At 49.1% G+C, this 12400-nt stretch overlaps 1 protein-coding gene across 3 annotated transcripts in view; it reads right to left on the reverse strand.

Moving 5' to 3' along the window:
• The window catches only part of EDARADD (EDAR associated death domain), a 60352-nt gene that overhangs the window by 27946 nt on the left and 20006 nt on the right, over positions 1-12400 (reverse strand). For all 3 annotated transcript variants that reach the window (XM_040623806.1, XM_040623805.1, XM_040623804.1), the window contains one exon: positions 7830-7888. In XM_040623806.1, the coding sequence (XP_040479740.1) occupies positions 7830-7888 (59 nt within the window). The remainder of the gene's footprint in view (positions 1-7829; positions 7889-12400) is intronic.

Consider the following 12400-nt stretch of genomic DNA (forward strand, 5'->3'; position numbering starts at 1 on the left):
TCCACTGGGCTAAGCAGATCACAGGTGGGCAAAAACTTAAATCTGTTTTCTCTGGGCCACTAATAGGTGTTTTCCATGTTTTGTAAATTTGTCCTTAAGGACTCTCCTTCCTGCCTACGGCGTCAGATCGCACAGCAGCCACCTGACACACGAAGGACCCCTGCCCCTTCTCTGTGCAAAGCCAGGCTCACAGATTATCCAGAGATGGTCAAGAAGGGCAGGTGCTGAGGGGATATGGCAGATGAGGGGTAAGAGGCACACTTGACAAATCTCACAATAACCATAGCTGCACGTCCATGTTAACGTGAACTCAAATTACTCATTCCTCAGCCTTGCTGTGGAACAGGCGATTGAACCCATGGCCAGGTGCTACCCCCCTATTCAGTGATTTGGTCTGCAGGAGAGGAAGTGGGGTGCATCAGACCCACCTACGGGGCTTTTAGAATCGACGCCTGGGTTGGAAAGGTTCTGCCCTCTCTCTTCCTGTTCTGGAAGCTCCGAGCTCCGACAACCTGCCCCACTCCCTTGTCTCTACCCCGCCTGCCTCTTCTCAACGATGGCCAGCAGGGTGGTTTCACTAAGGCCTCCGCACCCCTCTTCCTCCCAGATAACAGGACCAACCCAGTGCAGGACACAGTCCTGGTCTCAAGGGGCAGGAGCCTGGCTGAACCCCAAAGTCAATGCCTCGAGCTGTGTTCGCTCCCTTGCGTGTCCTGCCAGCTCAGCTGCCCTGTGGGTTTCTGGAGGGAGAAACCTGGCCTTGGGGGTCCCTGCAAGCCACACGGCCACACGNGCGGCTGGGTGGATGGCGGGGGGGGCTGCCTGTACCTGAGCTGGCCCGGCTCTTGATTTCTGATGACTTTGCTTGTCTTCTGCCTTGATTGCTTTTTTTCCCATGTTCCCCAAACGCGTCACTTGCTCTGGTACCCGGAGCAAGGCAAGCTTCATTCTGAGTCCCGATTACAAATGGCAACTCCCGGCCAGTCCTGGGACTCCCGGCCAGTCCTGGGGCTCCCGGCCAGTCCTGGGGCTCCCCAATCCTCCTCCCCTGCTTCATTTCCCTCCAAGCACTAGTACCAGTAGAAACAATCGATCCTGTACCGTCGGCTCCTTGTCAGTCTTACTTACTAGTTGCACGCCCGTAAAGCATCTCTGATGTCTGGATGACATTTTAAGAGCTTCAAAAAGACCAATTCATTTCCCCCCCACTGCCCAGATTCGCTGTTTTCCTATTTTTGACAGTGACCCCCCCCACGCGCCCAGTCACCAGCAGTCACCAGGTTCCCTTCTCTTCTGTCCCAAGCCCTGATGGACGTCAAGCCCTTTCACTTCCTTCCAAACATGTTGACGTTTGGTTCTTGTTTCATTCTGTTTGCAAATGTTCCTATGAGTTGAATTATGTACTCCCCCAAAGAGACACATTGGGGTCCTGGCCTCCAGCACCTCAGAACGTGGCTGTATTTGGAGACAGGTTCTTTACAGAGGTATCAAGTTCCAATGAGGTCATGCAGGTTGGCCCTAAACCAGTATTACCGGCGTCCTTGTGAAAAGGGCACATTTGTACAGAGAGCCACGCACAGAGCAAAGACGGCAGGAAGACACAGGGAGGAGATGGCCATTGACAAGCAAGGGTAGAGGCCGGGGACAGAGCCTGCCCCCAGAACCCTCAGAAGGATCCATCTTGGACTTACAGACTCCGGGGCAGTGACACCCTGCTTGCAGAGCTTGGCAAGAGCAGCCCTAGACACCAGCACGGATGCTAGGAAAGGCACCCTCCCCTTCTCATTCTCCCCTGCACATCTTCACTCAAGCCCTGGGGACCCCATTCCTGGGTGAGCACCACAGCCTCCGTGTTTCTCCCCCGCCCTCCCCTCGACGAGCCACTGCCAGGATGACTTGTCTAAAACTCTGTTCTTACGCCATCATTCTACACGGACACTCTTTCAGGAAGCTCCCCAGGTCTGCAAGATCAAGACGACTTTGCCCAGAGCAGCGCTTTCCAAAGTGGAGCTGTTGACCCCGCTGGATGCCCAGGTTGACAGCCAAGCCCAGGTGGTGGGAGAAACAAGGCTTCCCTGTTCAGAGAAGTTGGCTTACCTGCCAAATGAACTCAACCAGCTGTCTCCGCGCTCTGCTTTCTCTTACGGAGATGCACTGAGATTCTCCAAGAATCTAAGGGAGAGCTTCTCAGCTTACCTGCCTACGGAGCCTCTGCTCTTGGAGCATCCAGAAACATTCCTACTCAGCTTTCCAGGCTGGAGATGTCAAACGCTACTATGACTGTAGCTCTAAGCGGTCACCACTATATCCCCGGCACCTAAGAGAGTGCGGTATTGAAGATGTGATGGATGGATGGAGGCAGCGTCATCTAGCCTGTTGCAATCCCCTCCTGCCCCACTCAAGGGTCGCCACTCAAGGCGTTACTCAAATCTGACATCAACTATCTCAGCGTCCAGGGTCTTCACGTCTAAAAAGAATGCGTGCATCTTTACCTAACCAGCCTTCTTTTTGTCCTGTCTCTGAAAAAGTTGAGATTCTTACTTTTATTTTTGAAGATTTTATTTATTTATTTGAGAGAGCGTGAGAGAGACAGAACACAAGAAGGGAGAGGGTCAGAGGGAGAAGAAGACTCCTCAACTGAGCTGGGTGCCCAATGTGGGACTTGATCCCAGGACCCTGGGATCATGACCTGAGCCGCCCAAGTGCCCAGAGATTCTTACTTCTCAAATGCTAACTCATCGATATGTGCCTAGGATAAGATTATTTATCTAAAATATGTGTGCGTATATCTTCTCTGCCAGACTCTACATTCCTTGGAGGAAACCAATATGCTGGGTGTTCCCTACAGAACACTTTTTTTTTTTTTTAAGATTTTATTTATTTATTTGGCAGAGACAGCCAGCGAGAGAGGGAACACAAGCAGGGGGAGTGGGAGAGGAAGAAGCAAGCTCCTAGCAGATGAGCCTGATGTGGGGCTCGATCCCAGAAAGCTGGGATCACGCCTTGAGCCGAAGGCAGACGCTTAACGACTGTGCCACCCAGGCGCCCCAGAACACTTTTTTTTTTTAAGTAGGCTCCACACCCAGCGCGGAGCCCGACGCGGGGCTCAAACTCACAATGCTGAGATCAAGACCTGAGCTGAGATCAAGAGTCAGGCACTTAACTGATTGGGTCACACAGGCGCCCCTCCACAGAACATCTTTAAGCACATTATAAATCAGTATTTGCTAGGAACATTAACCCTGGAAGGAAAATAAACCCCACTAATTATTATACTTCTCCTTCTCCTGTTTTGGGTATCTTCACTCCTGGTAATACCTTATCCTTCAAAATCCACTGTTTTCCATCCTGAAAAGAACCAGCATTGTTCCTGTATTTTCTAACACCCTCAAACAAGAATTTTTTTCCCCTTGTTCCCTTAAGGAATCTGCCAGGACTGCATGAACTTTCTTATCACCCACTGATTCTTTAAACCCTGCAATTATATTTTTGTCCTGAGGACCAATTTCTGCTTCTGAGCTCCTTTTCTTCCTCTGGCCTCAAAATGAGGTGTTCCTCAAGATTCCACCCTTGGCTCCTTTCTTTGTTTTTCTACAAGGACTCCCTCCTTGGCAGTCTTGTCCACTCCTGAGGCTTCAGCTGTAACCTCCTAACGTGAGACTCTTTTTTTTAATTTTTTTAAAATTTTTTTAAAGATTTTATTTATTTATTTGATAGAGAGAGACAGCCAGCGAGAGAGGGAACACAAGCAGGGGGAGTGGGAGAGGAAGAAGCAGGCTCCCAGCGGAGGAGCCCGATGTGGGACTCGATCTTGGAACGCCGGGATCACGCCCTGAGCGGAAGGCAGATGCTTAACGACTGCGCTATCCAGGCGCCCCTCTAACGTGAGACTCTTAAACCAGGCCCTAGAGCTGCATTTTCTAGCACTTACTGGGCATTGCCGCAAATCTCACACACCCCAACCTCTACAAACCTTCATCTCCTGTTTCACAGCCCACAGACAAACAGAACTTAATCCCAGCAATACGTGAATCCTATCTTCTTCCTGAATTCTCTATTTATATTTTTGGTAGGAACAGTTTCCAGGTACAGGCTTAAAATTTACCCTCATCTTCTCTGCAGTCCCCCTGGGCTCCTGAATATGGTCATGGGGCCATCACTCACGAAGCCCAATACCTTCCATCCACCCGTGTCTGGCTCCAACTTATCCCTCAGCCTTATCATCCAGGATCTCCTAATACTTCAGCTCCAGGCAAAGTCTTTGTCAGTGACTCTCTCCTCAGACCTTGACGGGTACCATTGCCGGTCCTGCCATTGGACACGCATCCCAGAATCACTTCCATGTCAGAGACGGTAACACCACGCAGCCATTCAAACTGACAGCACAGCCATGTCGCAAACTGGATAACGTTTGTGAGATGACATTACACAACAAAAGCAAGATATATTTACAGTTGTTATAATTATTCATATGAAAAAAATGTATGAGGGAATACATCCAAATGGTAAAAAATGGTTATATTAGAGTAGTGAAATTGTGAATGAAGTTTTTCATTTTCCTAGATTCTAAATTTTACTTCGTTTGGTACTTATTTATTGTTAAATTTTTAAAAAAGATTTTACTTATTTATTTGTCAGAGAGAGAGAGAGAGAGAGAGAGAGAGCACAAGCAGGGGAAGGGGCAGAGGAAGGAGGCGGCTCCCTGCTGAGCAAGGAGCCTGACGTGGGACTCAATCGCAGGACCCTGGGATCATGACCTGAGCCAAAGGCAGATGCTTCACTGACTGAGCCACCCAGGCGTCCCTTAGTGTTGTTTTGTTTTTAAGATTTTATTTCTTTATTTGACAGAGCGAGAGAGGGAAGACAAGCAGGGGGAGTGGGAGAGGAAGAAGCAGGCTCCTAGCAGAGGAGCCCGATGCGGGTCTCGATCCCAGGACCTCGGGATCACGCCCTGAGCCAAAGGCAGACCCTTAACAACTGGGCCACCCAGGCGTCCCCCTTAGTGTGGTTTTTAAAATACATTTTTACTTTAGGGGGTGGCTCAGTCAGATAAGCAGCCAACTCTTGGTTTCAGGTCAGGTTGTGATCTTGGGGTCGTGGGATTGAGCCCCATGTTGGGCTCCAAGCTCAGCACGGAGTCGGCTTGAGAGTCTCTCTCCCTCTCCCTCTGCCCCTCCCCCCACTTGCACATTCTCTCTAAAATAATTAAATCTTAAAATAAAATATTTTTAGAGTAGTTTGAGAATTACAGATAACTCAAGAAGATGGTATAGAGAGTCCTCTATACCCTACACCCCATTCCCTTCACTACTAACACCTTACATTAGTACGGTTCTTTTGTCACAACTAAATGAGCCCAGTACTTTCATGTGGTTTCTAAATCTTAAAAGATAAAAGCTTTAGTTTGATAAAACCAATTAAACACATAAATAGAGGAAAATGTCACTCTTCCCATAACCTCTAGCTCTGAGTGAGCAACCTGATATTATTTTTATTATTTCCTCTTGGCATGGACTGTTGGCTACAAACTGGAACAATTTTGCTTTAGTCTCATTGGCCAGACGTTTGCGCATGTGGCTCACGTAGCTGAAACTTTACTGTGCGCTAAAGGTTCTGGAAAGTGTGTTCTTGAACATAGAGTTCCACAGAGTTTGTTTTTGTAAGTAGGGTCCATGCCCAGGGTGAAGCCCGGTGTGGGGCTTGAACTCACAACCCTGAGACCAAGACCTGAGCTGAGATCAAGAGTCAGATGCTTAACCGACTGAGCACCCAGCCGTCCCACGTTCCATGAACGTTTTTAAGCCCTGTGAACCATCCCCACACCTAGAATCTCATGTTGGGGCCCTGGTTCGCCAGCAACTCCGTAAGCTCTGCAGAGGTCTTCTCTCCTCCCTGCCCGCCCCCTGCTTTTCCTTACGTCCAAGAACACCCAGTCCAGGTCTGGTCTCAGCAGATGATCAAACAAGTCACAGTTGTAATAAACTGTAGAAGTAGGACAGGCTCTAGCAGATGGGGTATGGATTTAAGGTCCTAAAAGTAAAGGATTCTTCAGGAAATCTTGTCTGAGAAGTCGAATTCGACTCTGCACACCAGGACGCTGCGATGTTCTCCCTCCACCTCATCCAAAGAGGCAGATTTTAGTTTTCAAATGATAAAAGCACTCACACGTCAAATGTTACGTATTCTGAAGAACATATTTTCGGCTTGCTTTTAATGTCGGAGCTCTGGAAAATGGACTGTGGGGTGTTTTTGTTTGGTTTGGTTTTTTTAAACGTGTCACCCCTAGTGAGTTTTCTTTGTTCTAACTGCCAAGTTGGTTTCAAAGAATCCTCTGGATATCCCGCAGTTAGAACCAATCCTATAGATGATTCAGAAATAATGAACTGAAGGAGCTAGGTACAGTCCCACCTTACATAGGAACAGGACAATTTCTTGTACAACAGAACTGAAAACGATCTCAAATAGGTTTCTTCCCCTTTTATTCGTCGACAGATCTATTTTCATCTCGTAGGATAGACTTCACTTCATATAGCCAGACCCATGACACTAAAACAGTTTCTGAACAGTCTCCTAAGGTATTTTCTGCACCTAATCTTAACTGGTTTTGGAAAATCCCTAAGAGCGAGCTAAACAAACACTGTAGCATTCTTGCGTTTTCATGTGAGTCTGTATCGTGTTACAAAACGTGCGAGAAACAAAACTTTGTTAAACAAATTAAGAAATGCAAGAAGAGAAATTTCATACTTTGGGTTTAGTACAATTGTTTAAATTTAGTCGGTGCCAAAGCCAATCATTAGATTGTAATGCCAAGGAAAATGCTAAGGATTACTAAATAAGAATATGGTATTCACAGGTGACCGAAGAGCCCCAAACCAAAGGTAAAAGCAGCATCACTGACTACTTTCAAGAGAGCTGTGTAACTTAAAATCGACTGTGCTATCAACTACACTATAATTTTGCTTTTTTTGCAGAAGTGATCTGACTGTCCAAGAGTATCACTATTAATGATTTATGACAGACTGATGTCTGACAAGCAAGTCTGAACAGAACTTTCAATCTGTCTCGCGAAGAATTACTTTGCTGTTAAGGAACGGGCAGGACCAAACTAGCCCATCTTGAGGCAAGACATGCTTTTTGAGACACTTGACACTCTAAACATAGTTCAGCAGATGTGAAGTATTGTGCAATTCTGCTAATGAGCTTTGAGCGCGTGGAAAGCAACGGGCTGGACAGTGAAGCACACGGCGACCCAATGAACCTTCTGGAAGAATGTACCTCAAAAGGTGAACAATGGAATGACAGGCAATTCTCAATTTTGGGGGTACAGTTTTGTCCTTTCTAAAGTTTAAAATAACATTCTTTTATAATCGGAAAACAATACCTGGATTTGCTTTTTTGGCAAAAGACAGGAAAAAAAAATAACATGTTACTGAAAAAAGGAAAGGTTTTATGAAAACGTGTCAAAAATGTTATTAGACTATCCAGTTTTGCTTGGGGCTAAAAAAAAAAAGCTTCTCATTCACAGCATACCAGCTCCATCTGAAAGCAAGCAGCCTCTGCTCTTTCATGCACGAACACTGACGGTCCGTGTGTAGCCTACAGACAAGTGTTTTTTTTGAAGACTGGATTAAAGCTCCCATGCAACGGGGAGTAACAAAAGTTGTATCCGTGTGCTCTATCACTGGGCTGTTGAAAGATCATTTCCAGACTTATTTTATTACCTAAAAATCCTCTTCTTTCTTTTCAAAGCTCTGGAAGATAATTTCTAAACAACTCTAGATGGATAGGGAAGAAGCTGAGGGTGAAACTAGAGCTGAAACGAGTCTTACCTGATGTCGCACCTCACAGTCTGTTGGGCGGTTCGGAGTGATGGTGTCACCTTCCCCAGCTGCGGGAAAAAGACACAGGGCTTCATAAAGAGCGCGCTCTGACATGTAAGGCCTAGAATCAGGACTCAGGATTACATGCTGCTTGGACACCTGGTAAAACCGGGAAGGCGCGAGGTCTCCTGCCCTCTCCGCGTCCACGAGTAAGCCCCCTGAACTACACCCCGCTGCCTGGGAGGTCACCAGCCACAGTCCCCACGCACCCCTGAGTACCAAGGTTCAGTTCCCTGCCAGCCCACAGAATTACTCAGAGAAGCCAATCACATCCTCCCCAGGGAACCAGGGGCCCTTCGTCCTCCCCCCACCCTCACCACCTGCAGCCCCAGGTTGTTCACGCCGCTCCAGAGGGCAACCCCCGTGACCCTGAGTGGCTTGCAGCGTTCCCCTCCCCCAGGCCATGAGGATAGTGACCCATAAACTGCTGTCCATCCCATCCGTCCAGTGCAGGTATGTGCGGCCGTCCGCCTAACCCCGGGGCAGGATCCTCCCTTAGCGTTAGGGGTGCACAGGAGGTGGTCTGACAACTGGCCTCACGACCAGCACGGCCCGACCACTAGGGAAGACACTCAGTCAGACTGAGCTAGCGGCAGGGGCTTGGCGGGGGCTGCCTGGGACAGGACTGCCAGTTGCTGGCAGACGTACGCTTGCTGTCTTCCTTTGATGTCTGTCCTCTCTTCCCACCTAAAATGTCCTCGTCCCCAAGGTGAAAGCTGTTGTTCACCATCTGTCCCCCACTGTGATGTGTTGTCGGGTTCCACCGATGTTGGGCAGGTGAGCTGGGAGGATTCTAGCTCTAAGCGCCCTGGCTGGTCACTACGTAAGTCCCAGCTATCAAGGGCTGGGCTGGAGCTCTCGGGGGGCTGTGTCCAGCCTGGTGGGTACTTGGGCCAGGCGCACAGGCACTGTGATCGTACATGGCCAGTATGGGTGTGGGGATGGCCCTTTGGGAGGTTTGCAGAAACCAATGAGATCACCACCCCAGAGAGAGTAAGACAGGGCTCTCTGGTTGTTCAGGTACAAACCTTGACTTTGCCTGTCTCCTATGCTGTTGCTTCCCTCACTACCAGCACACAAGCTCTCCTGACCTCCAAGGGCAACGTGGTTTACATCCATGGCAGCCCGTGGCCCGGGAACTGCTTACGGTATGCCAAAGGACCGACCCTGCGATCGCGGGCCTCATGGGCCCCACCTGACCCATAAGCAGTAGGACCTTCCTGGAGGTGGATCCCGACCCCAAGCAGATTGACTGGCCTTCCCTATGAGGTGGGCCATCAGCTTCCCCAGCCTGTCCCTATAAACCCCCCAGAAAGTCTGCACCATGAATGATCAGAAAGTGAATGACGAGGGGAGCCTGTGTGGCTCAGCCATTAAGCATTTGCCTTTGGCTCAGGTCATGATCCCAGCGTTCTGGGATCGAGTCCCGCATTGGGCTCCCTGCTCAGCAGGAAGCCTGTTTCTCACTCTCCCACTTCCCCTGCTTGTGTTCCCTCTCTCGCTGTCTCTCTCTGTCAAATAAAAGAAAGAAAGAAAGAAAGAAAGAAAGAAAGAAAGAAAGAAAGAAAAAATGTGAGACTTTATGCAGGTAGAAATAAAAATATTCCAAGGGAATCTGCAGAGAAAGCATAAAAGACAAAGGAAAGGCAGGGCTGTCGCAAAGCGCAGTGTCAGCCCGTTGCCTGCTGGCCACTGGGCCACCCGTGCCTGGCTGCAAAGAAGATCCTGATCCCCAGTTACAGGGGAAACCCATGGTCCCCCTGCGGCATGGCAAGGGGTTAGTTCAAGCCTGACGCAAGCCTGGGGTCCCGAAACCACGTGCGAGCCACCACTGCCATATGGTGGGCAGCCGCGGCAGGCCCCAACCCCCACAGTGCTGATTTGAGGCTCTGTGGAGGAGGAAATGTAGAAATATGAGCAGAGTAGAGGATTCCCCCACCTACTTGCACCCAGAATTTATCCAGTGACGCAAAAAGAAAAGGGGAAGGGAAATGAAAGCAAGATGGACAGAAACCTGGATACTGGGGAGGAGAGAAAAGGAAAAATAAAACTAAAAACGGAGGTCCACAGGTGGACCCACTGACAAATCCAACATTTACTACAATCATTTATACAGCCCACAGATGAAAGAGTGCTGGATGGGGGGGGGCGTCGGGGGGGCTCAGTAGGTTGAGCATCCGACTCTTGATTTCAGCTCAGGTTGTGATCTCAGGGTCGTGAGATTGAGCCTGCTGTCGGGCTCCACGGTGAGCGTGGAGTTGGCTTGAGATTCTCCCTCTCTCCTTCTGCCCCTCCCCCCACTGCACGTGTGCACACAGACTCTAAAAAAAAAAAAAAGTGCTGGATGCCTCCGTACCTGATGACATAGGTTCTGAATCCACTCTAATAGCTGCTTCAGTGCATGAATTGGCAAACCCTCATGGACTTAATCAGTGCTGGGGCTCGAATTACAGTTACTCCTGGAGATGCCGCTGAATGTCAACATGGTTTCCCCCATAATCTGAGGAGAGCTCCTGCATGTAAAACAGAGGACTGGCACGCCTCACCCTGACCGTGAGACCTCCTGCTTTGCCTCAGTTTCCCACGGTCACAGCACCCCTTGCCCTGGAGCGTCCCACCGGGGGCACAGCTGCTCTGACTCCATGAACTATTATTAAATCTTCACAGTTAGATGACTTGACAAAATGGGACCCCATAGACCTCTTAGTTCAAATAACTAATATGGCCCAATGTAAATTAAACAGGACCTTCAAAGATCAAAAATTATTATATAAGCCCTGATGAGGGAAAGGCTGATTATCTACTGCTTCTCCATTTAACAGCTGAATTTGGCCTCCTCTTAAACCTGAAAGCAAATGAACGGCACCTCGAAGCGCATTACTGCACCCTAATGTGGCCCCACACCGATGCCCGGTACTACTGAAACTGCTGGCTCCGTCCGATCAGCCACGAGTAAACGTCTGGCCATTACAGATTTGGCCGATATGTTCTGTGCAGTGTCTGCTTCAGCAGCCTCTGCGCTGCCATGAGCCTTGATCTGCAAAGGCTCCCACACGTGGTGACCGGGCTCCCCACGGGTACCTACCAGCCTCGTCCTAGCACACGGTCTTTGCAGGCAAGGTCTCAACTACACCCGGCCTTCTCCAGGATCACGGGTATGACACTACATGGATGACATCCTCCTCTGAGGACATCCATTTGACATAATCATCCAAGCCATATAAATATCCATAAAAGAGCTCACAGAAAGGGAACGGGACATTGCCCCCCAACACAGTGCACCGCCCGGCCAACTTGGTTAAACTCCTAAGACTCTTCTGGTAACCATCTCTGACACTGCCGATAAAGAGTTATGGACCTTCTCAGAACCTACAAGTTAATACAAGTCCAACATCTTTTAGTTCCTTTGGAATTCTGGAGGCAACGTATTCCCCTTACATATTTACTTACTCTCATTGCTACAGTTTCGTGCAAATTGGTCCACCATGAATTTGGCTCCCTCCAACAAAAGTCTACGGTGAGCCTTCTCAGAGACCCCTTCAGTGTCAGGGTTTCAACCACCTCCTCCCACTTCTCCTGAAGTCTCTGGACCACCGTAATAGCCGTAAGTTGTCCACGGGCTTCTGATGCAAGAAACTGCTCCTCTCTCTACACCATGAGAGCAGCGATTGCTGGCTGCATGCTAGGCCCTTCTGGAAACAGAGGCTCTCCCTGATCTGTACCTGTGAGCCTCCATGCCCTGCTGCCCACTATGCCTCGGGTCACGGAAGCAGCACCGTACAAGCTTGACATGGCTTCTGAGGCCTTGCTACTCAGTGGAGCAAAACCTAGGCCCTCCGGCATATTCCACCCACGGGAGGGGGTGTCCCCCACTATCCTCAGTCTCTTGCTGGATGCCGTGGTGCTGGAAGAGATCACTCTGCTCAGATTCCTGGGTTACCTGGGGCGGGGGGGGGGGCTTCAGATCAACTGAGCAAATAGCCGTGGGAGCTCGTAGACACTACAGACGAGATCACCACCATCATACATGATGGAGCCCATTGACAAGTGTGCTTTCCAGCACTTTCAGGATGTTCCTGATAACAGATGGGAGTCAAGGGTCAGCACAATTGGCCAAACTTCAGGCTGTCATCTTAGTGCTGGATGCCCTGGCCAACAAATGGTCCCATCAGCACTTTTTTTTTTTTTTTTTTTTAGGAACTCTTGAATCATTGCCTGGGAGACTTGTCCACTCTGGGGTAAAGAACTCTGGGAATCTCTTGCCTCACAGATGAACAGACTATAAATCAAGGTAACAGATGTCTCTTCTTATAAGACCACAATATAAGGCCTCGCTAGACTACTCCCTAACCCCTGGAGTTCGAGACATTACTGGACAGGGACGAAGATGTTCATTTCACCTCTCAGAATGCACAATGCCTGGCTCTAAAAGGAGCCATTCAATGGAACTTCCATCCACTCTACGGGCAACAGATTACATCGAAAGGTATAATGGGCTCCTCACAGAATTCCTGCTTTAC

The sequence above is a fragment of the Ursus maritimus genome, unplaced genomic scaffold (genome assembly GCF_017311325.1).
Source record: "Ursus maritimus isolate PB19 unplaced genomic scaffold, ASM1731132v1 scaffold_7, whole genome shotgun sequence".
Taxonomy (NCBI): domain Eukaryota; kingdom Metazoa; phylum Chordata; class Mammalia; order Carnivora; family Ursidae; genus Ursus; species Ursus maritimus.